Source organism: Lagenorhynchus albirostris, chromosome 4, assembly GCF_949774975.1.
Source record: "Lagenorhynchus albirostris chromosome 4, mLagAlb1.1, whole genome shotgun sequence".
NCBI classification, from domain to species: domain Eukaryota; kingdom Metazoa; phylum Chordata; class Mammalia; order Artiodactyla; family Delphinidae; genus Lagenorhynchus; species Lagenorhynchus albirostris.
In genome coordinates this window covers 38,835,412-38,854,614 of record NC_083098.1, presented here as the reverse complement: position 1 = coordinate 38,854,614, position 19,203 = coordinate 38,835,412, and the positions used below count along the sequence as shown (strand labels likewise).

The 19,203-nt window shown below is 36.1% G+C and overlaps 1 protein-coding gene across 3 annotated transcripts in view; it reads left to right on the top strand.

Moving 5' to 3' along the window:
* The window catches only part of CDS1 (CDP-diacylglycerol synthase 1), a 69,119-nt gene that overhangs the window by 44,068 nt on the left and 5,848 nt on the right, over nt 1-19,203 (top strand). Inside the window, exons 6-12 of one of the 3 annotated variants that reach the window (XM_060147889.1) lie at nt 3,085-3,143; nt 4,857-4,939; nt 6,699-6,786; nt 9,397-9,465; nt 12,253-12,405; nt 13,980-14,099; nt 16,172-16,275. In XM_060147889.1, the coding sequence (XP_060003872.1) occupies nt 3,085-3,143; nt 4,857-4,939; nt 6,699-6,786; nt 9,397-9,465; nt 12,253-12,405; nt 13,980-14,099; nt 16,172-16,275 (676 nt within the window). The remainder of the gene's footprint in view (nt 1-3,084; nt 3,144-4,856; nt 4,940-6,698; nt 6,787-9,396; nt 9,466-12,252; nt 12,406-13,979; nt 14,100-16,171; nt 16,276-19,203) is intronic. The other 2 variants (XM_060147891.1, XM_060147892.1) reach the window with 2 other exon arrangements.

Sequence of the window (19,203 nt, the reverse complement as noted above, 5' to 3'; positions counted from 1 at the left end):
TCTTGTTCTATACCTTAAACTCACCGTGCAGATTAAGAGAAAACTTTTCTCTATCTTAGCCAATATAATGGTTGGTTTGTGTGAATTTCTACAGTGCACGTTCAAACTTCTTTAAAACAACTCAGTTGTATTCTAGTGGCTGAATATGGGCACACATAATGCAGTGTGCTTCTGAATTTGTTGAACATGATGTTTGAAATGTTTTGGAGTTAGATTAGTTAGGGAAGTGTAATGAAAAATACAGCCATGTGAAAGTAAAGGATGAGTCAGTAAGCTCCAGTATTTAATCCTGGGTCCATCTTTGTTTTTTGAGTTAAGGACTGCATGTGTTTACTGAATTGGTTAATCACCAATAAGAAATTTTAAAAATAACTTGATTATTTCTTTATATTTTCCTGTCTCTTCAACTAGATTATGAGCTCCTTGAGTGGAATGACTATCTTATCCATTTTTTTGTATCTTGTGTCTAGTGCTCCATAAATATTTTTTGATTGTCCATTTTTTCGGAAATTTCCTCTATCCCATCTTTTGGACTTTTCAGTGTCTTTTTTTTTCCCTTCACTTCTCCTGACTGCTTTAGAAATCTCATTCTTTTTTGTTCTTTTTGAATATAATTGTCTGTAATCTTTTGGGTAACTGGCTCTCCCTAACCACCTGGGAACTCCTTGATACTGGGCAACAGGATATACACATCTTTGCATGGACAGCACAGTGCTGTTTATATAAATGGTGATCAGTAAGTGTAACTAAACATAATTATATATCAAGAACTGTATGTTAGGAAACTTTTTCAATGAATACTTTTGTTTACAATACTGTAACAAATCCTATGATTTTAATTGGAAATATAACCATACAAATGTTCTTTGTTAATTGGGGAAAAAGTAAAACTGTGGATCTAAATGTATAAAGTTATGCTTTCCATAGATTTATTGAAATATAGCATGTATGTATTTTTACACGGTTAAACATAAAATATACACATAGCTAGATGGTTGTGAATGAAAAAGTAAAATTATGTTTCTTTTTTGGATTCTTTTTCTTTGAAAATAATATTTAACCTTAGATATGCTAGGAAAACACTTTACATCCTCCTCTTCCACATTCAGAGAACTGTATTATTTTAATGTGTCTAGGAGTCAGATAATTATATCCTTTATTAGAGCACCCTAAACAGCTGCATTGCTACTGGGTGATTTAACAGTGAAATTGGATCAGGTAAAAGTGAGTTGCCAAGACTGTCCTGGATAAAAATCATCATTAGGAAAGTACTGAATAAGTCTGCTGGTAATTTTATTTGAAGAAGTGCTTAAGGGTGAATGGTATTATATAATTTCAAGAAAGAGACCAACCAAACGTGTTGTACTAGTATTTGTGAAGAGGTAATTCATAGTTAATGATGTTGAGAGATTCCCAAGGCTGTGCAGGGAGAGCCAGAGAGGTCCGTTTGGACAGAAGGGGAGGGTCCAGAGGCATCTGTCTTGCCTCTGCTTTGCTTTTACCCTATTAGCCTCTGAACCAAGTCCAATCTACCTTTAACCATGGACCAATGGCATAAAGCAGCATAGAAATTTCATTATTCCTTAAGCAAAAAAATAAATCTACGTGCTATTGAAGAGAAATTTAAAAGCAATGATTTTTAAAGAGGTCTTTTATGCTACTGGTGATTTCAGTGCCATGAATTCCATGTTTTAATCTCCCCCTGCCCCACCTTGCTTTCTTTCTTTTTCTCAAGAAAGTGACATATGGCTGTCAGTTTGCCTCTACTCAGAGAATGTTTCCATATTTCTTTTGCAGTTCAATCAGTTAGATTCTATAGCTGACAAATAGGAGGTGAGGTAGGATCTGGGAGCCAGTGTGCATTCTCTTCCTTTATCATTATCCTTTACACTGACATTACAAATCGGTCATCAAAAAATAGCTGCCGGCAGCTGCTGTTTGATTCTTTGCTCTGGTCAGAGTAGTATCAACCTTGCTTACTCCAGTGGGTAGAATTGCCTTGGTAAGTATAACTTAGATATACAAAGTCTAGTACTTTATTTCATATGGGATAGATTAGGTGACAGTTCGTTTTCTATCTTAGAGAACTCTCTAAAGATATTGCAGAATAGAATGCATGAGTAGCTGTTTAGCTGAAATTAAACTTGGCTTATGCATTTCCAGTATCTACTTCTGTAAAAAAATAATTATCTTTAAAACTTCACAGATATATTGGGCAAAAAGTGCTTCATATTGCCTCCCATTACTTAGTATATAACTATTAGATTTCATTTCATTAGGTAGAATTTTTATTTAGTAAAATTTTATGGTAATAAATTTGTAGGATATAAACAGAAACACAAATACTGTTTGTACATCATGAAATTATTAAGAGTATTATGTTTTACTGTAATTATTATAACATGGGTCTGAGAAATTTCAAATCACTCTTAACCTGAATCTTGCTGATGATAGTTTATGGAACCACAAGACTCTTGAGAGTCATTAGGATCTAAGGGTTTAACTCTTTTCTAGCGCTGTGATCCCCAGTAAATTAATGAAGTCCTTTGTGTATTTTTCTTCATCTGTAAATTGGAGATGATAATGAGTACTTACATCATAGGAAGGTTGGAAGGGTTAAATGAGTTAATGCTTCTCAAATGCTTATACAAGAGCCTGGAACATAGTAAGTGTTCAGTAGATGTCAGCTGCCATAATAATTATTATTAATTTTTATATTATATAGAGATTGAAACATTCTACACAGACATTTGATGGATTGACTAGCAAATAAATTTTAGTGAACTGAAATTCAGGATCTGTTTTTCCATGTCCACACATTAGCAAGGGACTAATTCACTTAATTAATGTAGAAGATGTTTATTGAATTTATGCCATGGACTATATTAGGCATTTTGAAGAATACAGGGTCATTTCCCTCTAGAAGCTTTTACTTAAAATGCTTAATAGAAGAGCAGGAGAGCGTATGAGTGAGTAGCTAAAGCATAGCTAGATGTGGTATAGAAATTCGGCTTATATGAGCTCAGTGAATCTTAAACTTTGTAACAAATTATACAATAAGCCATGTTTTTTGTTCTTGAACAGGTTTCTGCATGTTTGTGCTGAGCTTGGTGAAGAAACATTATCGTCTGCAGTTTTATATGGTGTGTATTAACCATTATTCTGTAGTCACTGTATGTAATAAAAACCTTTACCTTTATTTTTTTCTGTGGTGAGAAGATATAATCTAATCTTCTAGTTGCCTAAATGTGAGGGATATTTGAATTTTGGATTACTATTATATATAAAAAGTTGAAGTTGAAAATTTTTTGAGGATTTAAAAATTTTAACTGTTTCCAAAGTTTTCCTAAAAACTTTTTCTTTGAATATTTTCAAAGGCTATAAAATTAAATTCAAGTATTTGGGTTCCCCAAATTTGTAGAAATTTGAGGTGTTTCCACAGTCTCCTGGACAGTTGGTAAGTCTTGGAAACATCTACCATCTTTTTGTATGGAAAGTAGCTATGTTCACTTGCCCTTAGCCTGGGCATAAGGGGAACAGAGCTTACATTTTCTTGGCAGCTATAGTTAGTTATACAGTCACATGATTCTTCATGGCCAAAGATACTTCATTCGGTGTATCATTGAACAGTGTTCAGTGTTTTATGAAGTTTATCATTGTACATGATGACCTTCTCTTATTTCCTTAAAAGGTAGCTAATTATAAGACTGTAAAACGCAAAATGTAGTATTTAGATCTGTGAATTCATGTATTAGTAAGGCTTGTTTTGGATTTGGGGTATATTTCCTATTTTTCATGCTGTGCTTTTTCCCATTAAGACATCCTGCTGAGCACCATAGCTGGGAAATTGTAGTATTTCTTACATTTCTAATTTCTGGGGGTCTTGAGAGGAAAGAGTAGAATTCTCAGTGAAAATCTAGAAACCATCAAGACAGTTAGAAATACTAGAATCTGCTATGAAAATATAAATGGTTCCTACTGGAAAAAATCATTTATGCATTTGGAAGCAATCAGGGTAGAAGAGAATTGGATTGTATAAGCAGATGAAAATTTAAAAAAAAAACCCAACCAATATAATATATTTTTTGCTGAAATGGAAAATAGGTTTATTTTGAATAAATCAAAATCCTAAGAATTTTGAAAAGTCATAACTTCCAATAAAAATTATGAGACTAGTACATAGAAATGTTAGCGCTTTTTGTTCACAATTTGCTCATACTAATGATGCTAAAAGTGGTTAAAGTGGCCATCTCTCAGGCTAGATGGAATTGATGAAACACAGAGGACTTTGAAATTTGAAATGGAGTACTGTCATTGCACAGAGCTGTGAAGATCAACTTTCAAGTATGAAAAGATTGAGTTTAAGGGCAATTGATCCCTGCTGGTTTGAATCATTTGAAGTTAGAAATAACTCTTTATTGGAAAATGGTACCATAGTGAACTCAGAGAAAAATCGTTTTTAGCACTTCTAATAACTAGAGAATGCAGCCAGAGTAGAGTTTTAGCTCCTATCTAAATGCCATAGCAACAGCATAAACTTCTCATTATCATTTTAATCTCATGATTCAAGATTATGTTTTTTTTAATATGTCTTTTTTAAACTTAGTAGTGTATCTCAATATTATTAGCATTCGATTTGTGTATAAATTAAGGTTACTTTGTTAAATGTGTTCATGGTTTTCAGATCTCAGTAGGCACTAAAATTAATATAATTTACTAACGGCATTTATTTTGTATGACCTTATCTTATGAAATGTGACCAACAGTCATGCTAGAAATTTGTGTTTCAGAATTGCTTCGTGGGCTGCACTGATCCGTTGTGTTCACTAATTGTTGTATTGTTGTGCTATTAACAGTTCGCATGGACTCATGTCACTTTACTGATAACAGTTACTCAGTCACATCTTGTCATCCAAAATCTGTTTGAAGGCATGATATGGTAAGGGGACAGTATTATGCTGCTTTATATTTAAGTCATAGCACTTTTAAAGCTCTTTTACATTCGACAATGGCTTACAGATTTCTACTAAAATGTACCATTTGTTGTTGCTCTATTCCATTAAAATAGCTTACTGAGTTTTGCTTACTGTTTGACAACTGAAGACAAATGCTTTGTTAACAACTGGAAAACTTCCTTATTCAGGTTTCAAATAAAATGCAGGAAGTCCTCATAAAAGCACCAAACAATTAATTACATTTTCAGGTGTTACTACACCTTAATATGACTTTTTTAAAAAAACAAAGAATTGTGTTTAAAAAGAGTGTATTGTTTATGTGGGATGCAAAAAAAAAAAAAAGAAAAAAGGGAAAGTTTGCTTTTCGGCAAACAATGTGAAAGTTGGGTAAGTTCTACTCTGCCTTAATAATAGGAGTTGGTATCCAGATTTCGGGTATTTGGAGTTACTTGCTATATAAGCAGTGGGTTGCAGATTCAGAAAGCATTTTTATCAGTTAAAAATTAACTTAAATTATAACAATTATTATAAATTAAAAATAAGAGTGGAGAAAAACTTAAGATTTTAAGAAATCTGACTATATTTTCTCCACATTCTTTTAAAATACAGTAATTAAAATCTTCTATAATTGATGGGTTTATCAAGATAAATTTGTTCCCTTGACAGGTTTGTGTTTTTTTAACCAAGATATGTATGTGTGTGTAAACAATTGGAATCATTTTAAGATTGTCTTCCATATACAAACTTTTAGTTGATGGGAGGCAGTTACTGAAATTAGTAGGTTCTGTACAGTTAGTAGGGTTTTAATGCAACTACAGGCTAAGATAGTATTAAAATAATTTTTCCTGAAGGAGTTTGTATTAAGAGCTTGGTGTAAGTTTATCAGATTATACTGTCTGAACAATTGACTCATTTCTCTTTTGAAAGGCTGTTTTTAAAAAATTATACCATTGTAACTTGTTCCTGTCAGCTGAAAAAAATGCACAACGTGAACGTTGTGAGTTAAGTTTTATTTGGAGCCAAATGAGGACTATAGCCTGGGAGAACAGCCTCTCAGATAGCTCTGAGGACCTGCTGCGAAGAGGTCGGAGGGGAGGTCAGTAATACTTGGTTTTAGTGAAGGGGGCACGTGCCAGCAAGCACACATTTTGGCAGAAGGTTGCTGCTGGTCATGGGGAGCAGATGCCTCCGTTAATGATTTTAGTGCTTTTCTAGATATGAGAAGATGTAAGAAATGGGGCTCATAAAATCTTCTCCTAAAAAATATCTAACTCTCTGAAGGACTGTTCTGCCAGTGTTTCCCAGAGCACACAAGTGCCTCATTCCTGATCTCAGTGCTGAACTCCTTTCAGGGTGTGTTGGAGGTCAGCGACTGCAGTGGCTAGTGACCTAATCCTTGTAGAGCCAGATGGCGAGTGACAGTTTTTAGTTGGCATTCCTCATAAAACTGAAATTTGAAAGTCCATAGCTATAGAAATTGATTGTTTAATTTTAAAGTTAAGTTGATTATTTAATATTTTCATTAGCAATATTCTCGTATGTTTATAGATTTTGCTCTGCTTAATTGCTAAATGGGCAAATTTGGTTGGTATTTATTGTGTCTGTTAATTAATCTTTTAGTACGTGCTGTGTTCTGGGCTAGGCTGCAATGTAATCCAAAGGATTATTGCATTGGTTCATTATGAATCATAAGCTGTAGAAATAGTTGCCACTTAATCATACGGACTTTTTTTTTTTTTTAAGGTTCCTTGTTCCAATATCAAGTGTTATTTGCAATGACATAACTGCTTACCTTTTTGGATTTTTTTTTGGAAGAACTCCATTAATTAAGGTAATGGAAAAATACCACAAGCAAACCCTGACCATAACTTAAAAGATTAGCCACTGGAGAAATTCCCAGCCATTTGGTGCTGTTGCACATTTTTGATTTCTGAGGTGCTTTGATTTTCCTTAGTTGCCCTCAGCAGCCACAGTGCAGAGGCAGTGATCTGTATTTCCCAATGATTCCGTCTGGTTCTTCATCAGATACTCTCTTGGCTCCTTGGTCATTTCCCCTCTCTCGTGAAGGCTCATGTCATCTTTTTGCTGGTTTCTTTCCCTTGGCTGTTGTGCGGTTCTTTATTCTGCTTCCCAACAACCCTCTAAACAGGCCTGTCCTTGACTCTGCTTTCCTCTCAAGCCATCTCATTTGTCTCCTCCTTCACCAGATTGTTTGAAAGTGTATATTATACCATTGTCACATACTCATGTCCATTTGAAAGACTTTTATACCCAAATTTGTTTTAAGAAAAAATTTGAGGTCCTACAATAAAACACTGATGAATGATGCAAGTGATAAGGAAAAGTGAAGATAAGGGACAGGAAAGTACACATGAGGAGACCATGTAGTTTTGCCTTAGATTTGGTTCTGTTTACAGTCAGTGGAGGCAAAGAAGAAAATGAAGTAATTTATACAGTTCCCATCTTGGGAAAGAAAGAAAGAAACCAACTCCTCATGGAAAAACAGACCTTTTTCTAGAACTGATTTCTTTTAAAAATAAAAATAAAAAAGCTTTTCACGCTGGGGCTACATAGAGGATTCACTCAGTTCAGATATTGGGCAAAGTCTTTTATAACATTCTGACAAATGCATTAATTGGCTATTTTGATGTAATCACATGAAGGCATTTATGGAGGGACTGAGACAATTGTTGAGATAGAAAACCTGTTTTGTTCAGAGTGATGTAAGGATAGTTTATCATTCCTAGAGGAGTGCGTGGACGGCCTGTCCTTCAAAAACACCTTCCTTAAATTCTTCCCCACATAGGAGTCCAGCACACAGCATTAAGCTGAGCTGTGGGGATACTGGCCAGTAAGCTATATACATTTTTAAAGTCTCTAAAGCTTATTTCAGCACAAGAGCAAGTGGTGAAGTAGTCAAGGATTTTATACCAGCTGAGAAGTTGTTGGCTTAGGAGCCCTCAGAGGCTGTAGAAGAATCTCACTGTCTGATTTTGAACATCAATTTCTAGTGAATTACCAGGCTGGATTAGTTGTATAATATACGCAGATGTAATTAAGCAAGTTAACCCCTAAATCAGTATGATATGGGGGGCTTCCCTGGTGGCGCAGTGGTTGAGAGTCCGTCTGCCGATGCAGGGGACACGGGTTCGTGCCCTGGTCCGGGAAGATCCCACATGCCGCGGAGTGGCTAGGCCCGTGAGCCATGGCCGCTGAGCCTGTGCATCCAGAGCCTGTGCTCCGCAACGGGAGAGGCCACAACAGTGAGAGGCCCACGTACCACAAAAAGAAAAAAATTAAAATAAAAAAAATATATATATATGATATGGGTCAATTTAATTCGATGAGCTATCTTTAAAATAATCAGCAGGCACTTCTGAATTTGAGTCAACTCCTACTTCATGACAATAATATTGAATTATCCTAGGAGACATTGTATATCAGTCACTTCTCTATGGCGGAATTGTTGTCAGATTGGTCAAGAAAGCCTTGGTACTTTATAAACTTCAGGACAAGCGCTCATGTAGTTTAGCATATCACCCATTTCTATCTCAGAAACTTCCCTCCGATATTTATTTGGCTTCTGTTCCCATTGATCCACTGAAAGGAACATCACAGAGGCCGTCAGTGATCTCCTGACGATCATAGCCCCATACTGAGTCCTTATCTTACAGAGCACCTCAGCCAGTTAGCACTGTCTACTCCTAAATCTTTTTCTCCTGCCCCTGCTTCACCAAGTTCTAGACTTTCCTCCAGATTTCTCTCCCTGAATGCTCCATGGACTAATAAACAATAGCCGGAATTTGAAACAAACAGTATTCTCAGAAGCCCAATATGTTTCTTCATGGAGAAAGACATATATAGTGACTAAAGGAGGGAGGATATGTGCATACTTGTGAGGCAAATACTGTACCTAGGGCTATGGAGCTTTTTGCCATTTCAGAAAGAGGACTGTTGTAAGCTTGGCATTTGGGAATATATGAAAATCTGGGGTGCTGCAGAATCCATGTTTTGTTATACTCATTCTATTTTTGATCAGTAGTAGGTCAACACAGACCGTGTATACTTAGAATGAATGAATATGTCTCATCCTTATTACATTATTCTGGGGGTTTATATAAGCATGAACATTATGGGACAATTATTTCAGCATAGAGTTTATAGTCCTTTGAGTGAAAAAAGCAAATTGAGGCTATTTACAGAAACAAACATACTCACAGTATGTAGGATGTCTGAAGGCCTAATATGTGTTCGACTCTACTAGAGAGATTTGCACAAATAAATCACCATCATGGACTGAAGGAAAAAGGGTTGCAAAGCCTTTCCAATATGAAAAAAAGAAGGAGAGAGGTACAAGGTATTATGGGAATTTATTGAACATATGTATCTGTGTGTTTTGTGAGTGCAGTAACTCTTTCTAATTCTATTTGGCCTTTTTCAGTTGTCTCCTAAAAAGACTTGGGAAGGATTCATTGGCGGTTTCTTTTCCACAGTCATCTTTGGATTCATTGTGAGTTTCACTAGGATTTTTATTTTATTTATATTTTGAAAAGTGGTAGCAAGTTTATTAGTCTATTCTGAACCTAAAAGAATTAAATCAGAAAATGCTAATAATGTATTAACTGAAGCCCACTAGACGGAATCCACAGGCATACCTCAGAGATATTGCAGCTTCAGTTCCAGGCCACCACAATAAAGCGAGTATTGCTATAACGCAAGTCACGTGAATGTTTTGGTTTCCCAATGCATATAAAAGTTACAGTTACATTATACTGTAGTCTATTAAGTGTGTACTAGATTAAGTCTAAAAAAAACAGTGTATATGCCTTAATTTTAAATACTTTATGGCTAAAAAATGCTAAGCATCATCTGTGCCTTCGTTGAGTCATAATCTTTTTGCTGGCGGGGGGTCTTGCCTGGATGTTGATGCTGCTGACTGATCAGGGTGGTGGTTGCTGAAGGTGGGTGGCTGAGGCAGTCTCTTGAATAAGACAGCAAGGAGGTCTGCCACATCGATCGTCTCTTCTTTCATGAAGGATTTCTCTGTAGCATGCAAGGCTGTTTGATAGCACTTTACCCTGCTCAGTAGAACTTCTTTCAGAATTGGAGTCAACCCTCTCAAACTCTGCAACTGCTTTACCAACTACGTTTATGTAGTATTCTAAATCCTTTGTTGTCATTTCAACAGTCTTCACAGCATCTTCACCAGGAATAGAGTTCATCTCAAGAAACCACTTTGTTTACTCATTCATAAGTAATTCCTCATCCGTGAACGTTTTATAATGAGATTGCAGCAATTCATTCCCCTCTTCAGGCTCCACTTCTAATTCTCTTGCTATTTTACCACATCTGTAGTTACTTCCTCCACTGAAGTCTTGCAGTTGGAAGAATGGTGCCATTAGACTTGTTTGAGGCAGGGTTGCCATAGACCTTCAATTTGTGAAAAACACAGTACCTGTGAAGCACAATAAAGTGAGTGCAATAAAATGAGGTATGCCTGCATTCTATAGCCCAGTAACTCTCATCCTGGCCTCATAACAGAACCACCTGGGGAGCTTACACAACACCTATGTCCCAGCCCTCTTCCAGGTCAATTAACTCCCTCAGCTGATTCTCATATAAAGCTAGGCTTGAGACCTGCCGTTGTGTTTTGGTAGTTTCTAACAGCTGTTCTGCCTTGTGGGTGCACAGGTGCTGGGACGGGTGGTGGCTTTGAATAAAAGCAGAGAATGCAAATGATATTGGAAGAGTTCTGTCTCTTTAACACGTGCCAGCTGCTTGGCCTAGTGGGTGCTTACTGCTGTGAGTCCAGTTTACAGAAAAAGCTTGTTAAAAATAATTGATGTTTACTTTTAGCTATGAATAATGGATATTGTTAATGTTTTAAAAATTAGTGTACAGTTATGGAATTTATGTTTTTATTCAAAGGTGTCTTGTGAGAAATCAAAAAAGGTATAGAAAAATGGCTGGATATAAGATAAATATACCAAAAAAAATTACTGTCAGGAAGTTTAATTTTTTAAGAGTCTTGTCCCTAACAGTTCTAGAATATATTCTATAGCCAAATATAGAGTGACTAATAACAACATGGAGCTTTGAGAGGGAGCAAATATACGAATAAATGGAAATGGGCCAGGCTGGAGGGGAAAACCACCATAATTCCTGTTTATCAGTGTAGTTCATTCTCAATGAAAATTGTGATAGAATTAAAAAAATTATTCCAGTGTTTATTTGTTAGAATATCAATGAGGTAATAACTGATGAACAGAATAATGAAAAGGGATCTGGTCCTGTCCAATGATTATACATTACGAAGAAGGGATTATTAAGTTAAATACTACTACAAGAATCTAGTATCATTAAAGACAATTTAGAAATACTACAAGAACAGCCATATCATTGGAAGAAAATAAAGAGCTATCCTATAAGAATGTAATGCATGATGAAATAAGGAGGAGGGAGCTTATATATTTTTTAATAAGTAATTTTGAGGAAACTGGTTGTTTGGAAGCAAAATCAACTTATATCCATTTCTAGTGTCATATTTGCACTTCTATCAACCATTTTTGAGCAGTATAATGGTGTGAATGTCTGTAAAAGAAAGAAAATGAACTATTGTATAGCAATTTAAATTTGTAATAAGATATTTTGTTTTTATGTATCTTCTTCCATGGCTGAGGACAGCTAGTTTTAAAAATTGCAGTGATGTGTCCAGGGAAAGAATAATTTAGTCAACATTGTCTGGGTTGGTTAAGAACAATGGTGTTTTTCACCTGTGCTGTTTTCTTAGTAATTTTGAATCACTGTTTATTTTTTTAGTTGATGAAATTAATATAACCTTTATGCAAGAAACTTTAGTCCTGTACTCTCCCATACCTTTATAATTGTTAGCTTCTGCTGACATTAAATGTGTTCTTAAAAAAAGTAAAACCTTGCTATAATTCTTGTCTAAATGTTCAAATCGGCTTCTTTTTCTAACTTTCCCCTTCCCTCTTTCCCTATACTGAGATTATAATCATACGGATTTCCAAAAAGTTTTGTTTTCTAATGGCTTTTTAAAGTTTTTTATTCCATCAGTTATGGTCAGTTAACTTTGAAAATACATGGCAGGATGTGAATGCGAGGAAAATTTGGCATTCTGTTTCTGGCCTTTCTGACACATAACATATATACGTTTAAAAAATTTTATATATATACACACACGCACACACACACACACACACACACACACACACACACACATACACATACATATATTTTCATGCAATGTTTTACAAACGCTTGCTTTGTTATTTAGGCCGCTTACGTGTTATCCAAATACCAGTACTTTGTCTGCCCAGTGGAATACCGAAGTGATGTAAACTCCTTCGTTACAGAATGTGAACCCTCAGAACTTTTCCAGCTTCAGAGTTATTCACTTCCTCCCTTTTTGAAGGCATTGTTGAGACGGGTAAGATAAACATGGTGGGGATCCTCCCTCCCAAAAATTAAGCTTCATTTATTGCAAGAGATCGATTTCTGCAGAATTTTTAACTCTGTAATACAGATCACTGTCTGCTTGACATCAATCATATATTCTATCCCCTTGTGATTTCCCTTTTTTGTATATAAAGTGAATATTACTGTCACAAACCAGTTGTCTATTAGAAACTTACTTGCCTAATGGTTTGAATACTGGTGGTAATTTATCTTGAAAACATTTTTAAATGTCTCTTAGATTTCTACAAATCAAACGAGTTATAATGAGTTTCACGTGTAACTGGTATAAATTGACTCAATTTAAAACTTAATTAAAATTCACCAGCTCAAAAATTACTTGATTTTTAGGGGACTTTTACTAGTACAGAAAGCTGCTGTTTCTAAAAATCAGTTTCCCTTCCAAAAACACTGCTGCCATTTAAAGGTAACCTTGAAGGATGTTGACATGCTGTCCAGTAGATCCCTGCTGATCTATGCTACCAGGACTAGTGGGTGGTTGGTTAAAGTGGGGAATCAAATAATTGTGTGTGTGTACACATGAATGCATCTGAAACATTTATTATTTATTTATTTATTTGGCCGTGCTACACAGCTTGCGGGATCTTAGTTCCCTGACCAAGAATTGAACCCTGGGCTCTGGCAGTGAAAGCACCAAGTCCTAATCACTGGACCTCCAGGGAATTCCCTGAAATATTTAACTTTTAACTAAAGTTACTTTTTAAGAAGAAGGTTAACCAACAAATTATTTCTCTACTTGAGGGCTCAATACATTGATTCCAAGAATTTTTTCAGTGTCCAAGCCATCTATTATCTGCTGTAAAACTCTTTGATACTGCTAATCTTTGATTGGGGCAAGGCCGTTCCTTTGCGAACAGGTCCAAAGATTGGAGTTCTTAGTGATCTTTCTTAAACCACACCCATTATGCACTCTCTACAATTTGTAGTTTCAGTTTATTTAAAGTGGAATAAGAACTAAGAATTTACAAAATAATTTGGCTGCAGAATTCTTCTCAACTTTTCATAATTGTCTTGCTGATGTTAATTTTGGTAGAAAATAAAGCATTTTATTTTCAGGTGTTTCCACAGCATTTAACTTAATTTTAAGAGAAAGACCAACTTTCCCATCATTTGTCATATAAAATTAAAGTGAAATAAAAGTACAAAATACATTATATAATTACAAAAACAAAGTGCTACTGGTAAAAAACAATGTCAGAAATTAACTGATTCTTGGTAAGCCTATGACCCAAGTGATGTAGAAGTTTCTAGACAAATTAGAAAAGTAGCCTATCAGATTTTAGCACACCAGGCGCTTTCAGTACGCTTACACAGGGAATAGGGAGTGCTGGCTGAATAAGCAGAGTGGTAACGAGAGCTTACACATTTATTTTTTCCTATGATCTGGAAAGTTTGTGAAATTAACAAAAATATGGCATGTGCTTTGACTTAGTGTTTATATATAATGGCTCTGAGTTTAGGTGGCGTGCTCGAATACATTTTTCATGCAGTTAGCCCCAACCCCTCTCCTTTTTCTTCCCTCTTTAGGAAACAATAAGCTTGTATCCTTTCCAGATACACAGCATTGCTCTTTCCACATTTGCATCTTTGATTGGCCCATTCGGAGGATTCTTTGCCAGCGGATTCAAAAGAGCTTTCAAAATCAAGGTGTGTGTTTTAGATTCTTTGTTAACAGTGTTACAGAATATAATTAGAGAATGTAATATAGTTGGAATTTGGTTCTCTTTTGGTCTCCCGCATTAAGCCCCTGGGCAAAAACTTTTCCACCCTATTTGTGTCAGCCTCACAGAGTATATATTCTTTCTTGTTAGGTTTTGGTCATGCCGTGTTAATACATTTTAAAGTGGTATATCACCCTTTTTTCTAGAAATGGCATGTGTCACTTGATGCTGGGACAGACACAGAATCTTGGTCCTTCAAGTGTTCATCCAAGAATCCAGCTATGAATTGTCTAAGTTTAGTGTCCTGTCACAGTCTCAAGTGAAGGGAAGTGCAAGAGTGCATTTGGATATGTAACTCTCCATTCTGCTGGACCAGGGGTCAGCAAACTCTTTCTGTAAAGGGCCAAATCATACGCTAATAGCAGCAATATCGCAAACTACTCAGTTCTGAAGTCTTCCACCATAGTGTGAGAGCCCCATGGACAATACATCAATGAATGAGTGTGGCTGGGTTCTAATAAAACTTTACTTACAAGAAACAGGCAGCGGGCTGGAATTGGTCTGTGGGACATAGTTTGCTGATCCCTGTTCCAGATACTTAAAATTAGCCCTATGTTTTGTTTAACTTAAATTCTCGTAAAGTGGGATATATTTGGCCTATTATCTCAACTCTTCTCACATGGTTTCACTAAGTTAAGACTGAATGTGTGCCATTGGGAGTTAGAGAGTGTCTACTGAAGGTGGGGTGCTCAGGGCAAGCTTCTCTGAGGAGGTGGCGTTTAAGCAGGGATACCAGGAAAGGAAGAGAATGAGTCCTGCAGAGAAATTGAAAGAAGGGAGTTCCAGCAAGTGCAAAGGAGTAGAGGAGATCAGCTGCTGGAAGGGGAAGAGGAACACTGTGGCCATGGTAGGGAGTAGGTGGTCAGACTACAGAGAGTGGTGGCCAGATCCCAGAGGCCAGGGAAATAAATACGCGAACTCAGCGAGCACTTGCAATGGGGAAGATACTACCTTAGGTGGAATGCAATATGCAAAAGTGTACAAGATGTTGTCCCTGTTCTCATGATGCTCACCACCGACTAGGGGAGATAATACACATCCACAAAGAATCGTAGCAATAGCTATGCAAGACGAGAAGCCTGTAAAGGCTGCAAACAGCAAAGTGGGATGGAGTTACCACGGCTCTATTGTGCTTGGGTTAGTAGGGAAGAGAAGGAAGGAAATGTGTTGGCAAAAATTAACCAAAGAGTTTTTCAATAGTTGTTTTAAACAGAGAAATGTTATGTTAAGAATGGTCTTTAATGGTCTCCAATCCAAGGTTTCTTGGTGAATGGTGAGGTTTCTTTTCATGTCTGAAATGAAGGTAGAATCGCTGTTGCATTTTAGAGGTTTTTAGGCTGCTTGAGTAGACGAGAAGGACAATTAGTCATTTACATTTCCTGGGCCCTGACACGTGTAGATGGATCTATACAGGGTCAATCTGCAGAGGCTTACTAACCATTCCCTTAATTTGGCCATTTAATGGACTAACATGTCCCAAATGAACTATCTATTTTGATTTCCTTTTTACCCCAACACATAAAAAAAAGAAATATTTATCACAGTAGTAAAATATTTATTTCAGAGTAAGAACCATTAGGATAAACATGAGCTAGAACCAGTTGTATATCTGTCAACAGCACTAAAATAGCTCCCCAAATAGTTTCTGATTAAACAGAAGAGCCAGCTATAAGATTAGATTAGTAATAGTTGATAGCATTTTTGATTTAGAAAAAGTTTTATTAACTAAAAAAAGTTAGTGCTAGATTTAATTAATATTTAATTAGTGTTATTTGAAAGCTGTGTGTCAATTCAATAGTCATTCTAACATAGGCACATATTCCAAACATGCAGTTTTAATCTGTTGGACATGTTCTAATAAGTTTGTATTTAGTGGGAAAATCCAATAGTAAAGTATTTTCCTTCAAGTCCATGATGTCAAGGAGACATTTACAGGTAGGAATTTTAGAGCAGGTGATTTTTTTGAAAAGTTACTAATATGTTTGTTTTTTTCTGAAGGATTTTGCAAACACCATTCCTGGACATGGAGGGATAATGGACAGATTTGATTGTCAGTATTTGATGGCAACTTTTGTGCATGTGTACATCACAAGTTTTATAAGGTACTTCTAGATTTTTAAAAAATGTTTTATTAGATGATTTCTTGGAGTTCTCATTTCGATAGGCATTAGTTTGAATTCGTTACTTTTTTTGTCATTGGTAATCTATAATAGCGAAGGGAACGGTGGCTCCTGGAACCGTGTCACACTGTAGCCTTGGGCAGTATGATTAAATTATAATTATTTCCCTTACATTTGAACAAGTTAAAAAAATAGTATATGTCATAGTCTAATAGGGCTGAGTTAAGATTCAGTTAGAGTGGGTGAATGGTACTAGATTTGGAACAGCAGGAGATTTAATTTCTCAACTGTGGACATTGTGGTGACAGTGAACCCTAAGAGTTACTTAAAAAGGAGGAGGACATAATGATTCATCCAGTCCACCAGTTATTGCTTGAGTGCCTGTTATGTGTTGGGGCATGTTCTGGGCATGGATATAGCAGAGAACAAAACAAACCAAGTTCCTGTCCTCAGGGCTTGTTTTCTTCCTGGGGAGTTGGAGGGAGAAGGGGCAGAAGTGGAGAACAAACAAATGTAGCTTGTCTGGTGGTTATAAGAGCCATGGAGAAAAACAGAGCAGTCCACAGGATTATGGGTGTGTATGTGGTGGGGGTGGGGGGTGGAGAGGCGGGGAGGGGTAGGTGGAGGGTGTTGCTGCTTTATATGGGGTGCTTTATTCTCATTACTAAACTTTAATGTTTTGGATCTGGCCTGAAATGCCAGTTTGAGGTGTGAAAGCTAACCACATCAACCACATGTTTACTTTATATGCCATGGCCTCTACTGGTGTCTGAGCCTAGAAAACCTGTATTTCCTTTAGAGTTATGTGGATTGAAACTCATATTTATAGGTCTCTAAATATGCATTTTAAATATATACCCATAGTAGTGTGAGCATTTTTGTATTAACTTTTATTTTCCTTGAGCCGTCTTGTTAGTTTATCTATTTCATTAATCTTTTCAAAGAATCAAATTCTGACTTCACCTTTCTCTGTTGTGTATTTGTTTTCTATTTCATTGATGTCTACTCTCATCTTTCATTCCTTTATCTTTTTTAAAAACTGTATTGCCGTATAGCTGATTTACAATGCTGTGCTAGTTTCAGGTGTAGAGCAAAGTGATTCAGTTTTACAAATATTCATTCTTTTTCAGACTATTTACCCATATAGGTTATTATAGAATATTGAGTAGAGTTCCCTGTGCTATACAGTAGGTCCTTGTTGGTTATCTATTTTATATATAGTAGTGTGTGTATGTTAATCACAAGCTCCTAATTTATCGGCCCCCCCCGCCATGTTTCGCCTTTGGTAACCATAAGTTTGTTTTCGAAATCTGTGAGTCTGTTTCTGTTTTGTAAATAAGTTCATTTGTAAAAATTAGATTCCATATATGAGTGATATCATATGGTATTTGTCCTTGTCTGACTTACTTCACTTACTTTACTTAGTATGATAATCTCTAGGTCCATCCGTGTTGCTGCAAATGGCATTATTTTGTTCTTTTTTATGGCTGAGTAATATTCCATTGTATATATGTACATCTTCTTTATCTACTCCTCTGTCAATGAACATGTAGGTTACTTCCATGTCTTGGCTATTGTACCATAGTGCTGCAGTGAATATTGGGGTTGCATGTATCTTTTTGAATTATGGTTTTCTCTGAATATATGCCCAGGAGTTGGATTGCTGGATCATATGGTAGTTCTATTTTTAATTTTTTAAGGAACCTCTGTAGTGTTCTCCACAGTGGGTTTACCAATTTACATTCCCACCAACAGTGTAGGAGGGTTCCCTTTTCTCCACACCCTCTTTAGCATTTATTGTTTGTGGACTTCTTGATGATGGGCATTCTGACTGGTGTGAGGTGATACTTCATTGTAGTTTTTTAATTTTTTAATTTTATTTTTTTATACAGTAGGTTCTTATTAGTTATCCATTTTATACATATTAGTGTATACATGTCAATCCCAATCTCTCTATTCATCGCACCACCACCACCACCACCCCGCCACTTTCCCCCCTTGGTGTCCATACGTTTGTTCTCTACATCTGTGTCTCTGTTTCTGCCCTGCAAACCGGTTCATCTGTACCATTTTTCTAGGTTCCACATATATGCATTAATATACGGTATTTGCTTTTCTCTTTCTGACTTACTTCACTCTGTATGACAGTCTCTAGATCCATCCACGTCTCTACAAATGACCCAGTTTTGTTCCTTTTTCTGGCTGTACCTCACTGTAGTTTTGATTTGCATTTCTCTGATAATTAATGATGTTGAGCATCTTTCCATGTGCTTCTTGGCCATCTGTATGTCTTCTTTGGAGAAATGTCTATTTAGATCTTCTGCCCATTTTTTGACTGGGTTGTGTTTTTTTGACATAGAGCTGCATGAGTTGTTTGTATATTTTGGAGATTAATCCCTTGTTAGTCTCTTCATTTGCAAATATTTTCTCCCATTCTGTGGGATGTCTTTTCGTTTTGTTTGTGGTTTCCTTTTTCTGTGGAAAAGCTTTTAAGTTTAATTAGGTCCCATTTGTTTATTTATTTTTGTTTTTATTTTCATTACTCTAGGAGGTGGATCCCAAAAGATATTGCTGCAATTTATGTCGAAGAGTGTTCTCCCTATGTTTTCCGCTCAGAGTTTTATAGTGTTCGGCCTTAGATTTAGGTCTTTGATCCATTTTGAGTTTATTTTTGTGTATGTATAGTGTTAGAGAATGTTCTAATTTCATTCTTTTACATGTAGCTGTCCAGTTTTCCCAGCACCACTTATTGAAGAGACTGTCTTTTCTCCATTGTATATTCTTGCCTCCTTTGTCACAGATTAATTGACCATAGGTGTGTGGGTTTACTTCTGGGCTTTCTATCCTGTTCCATTGATCTATATTTCTGGTTTTGCATCCTTTATCTTTCTTTAGGTTCAATTTTCTGTT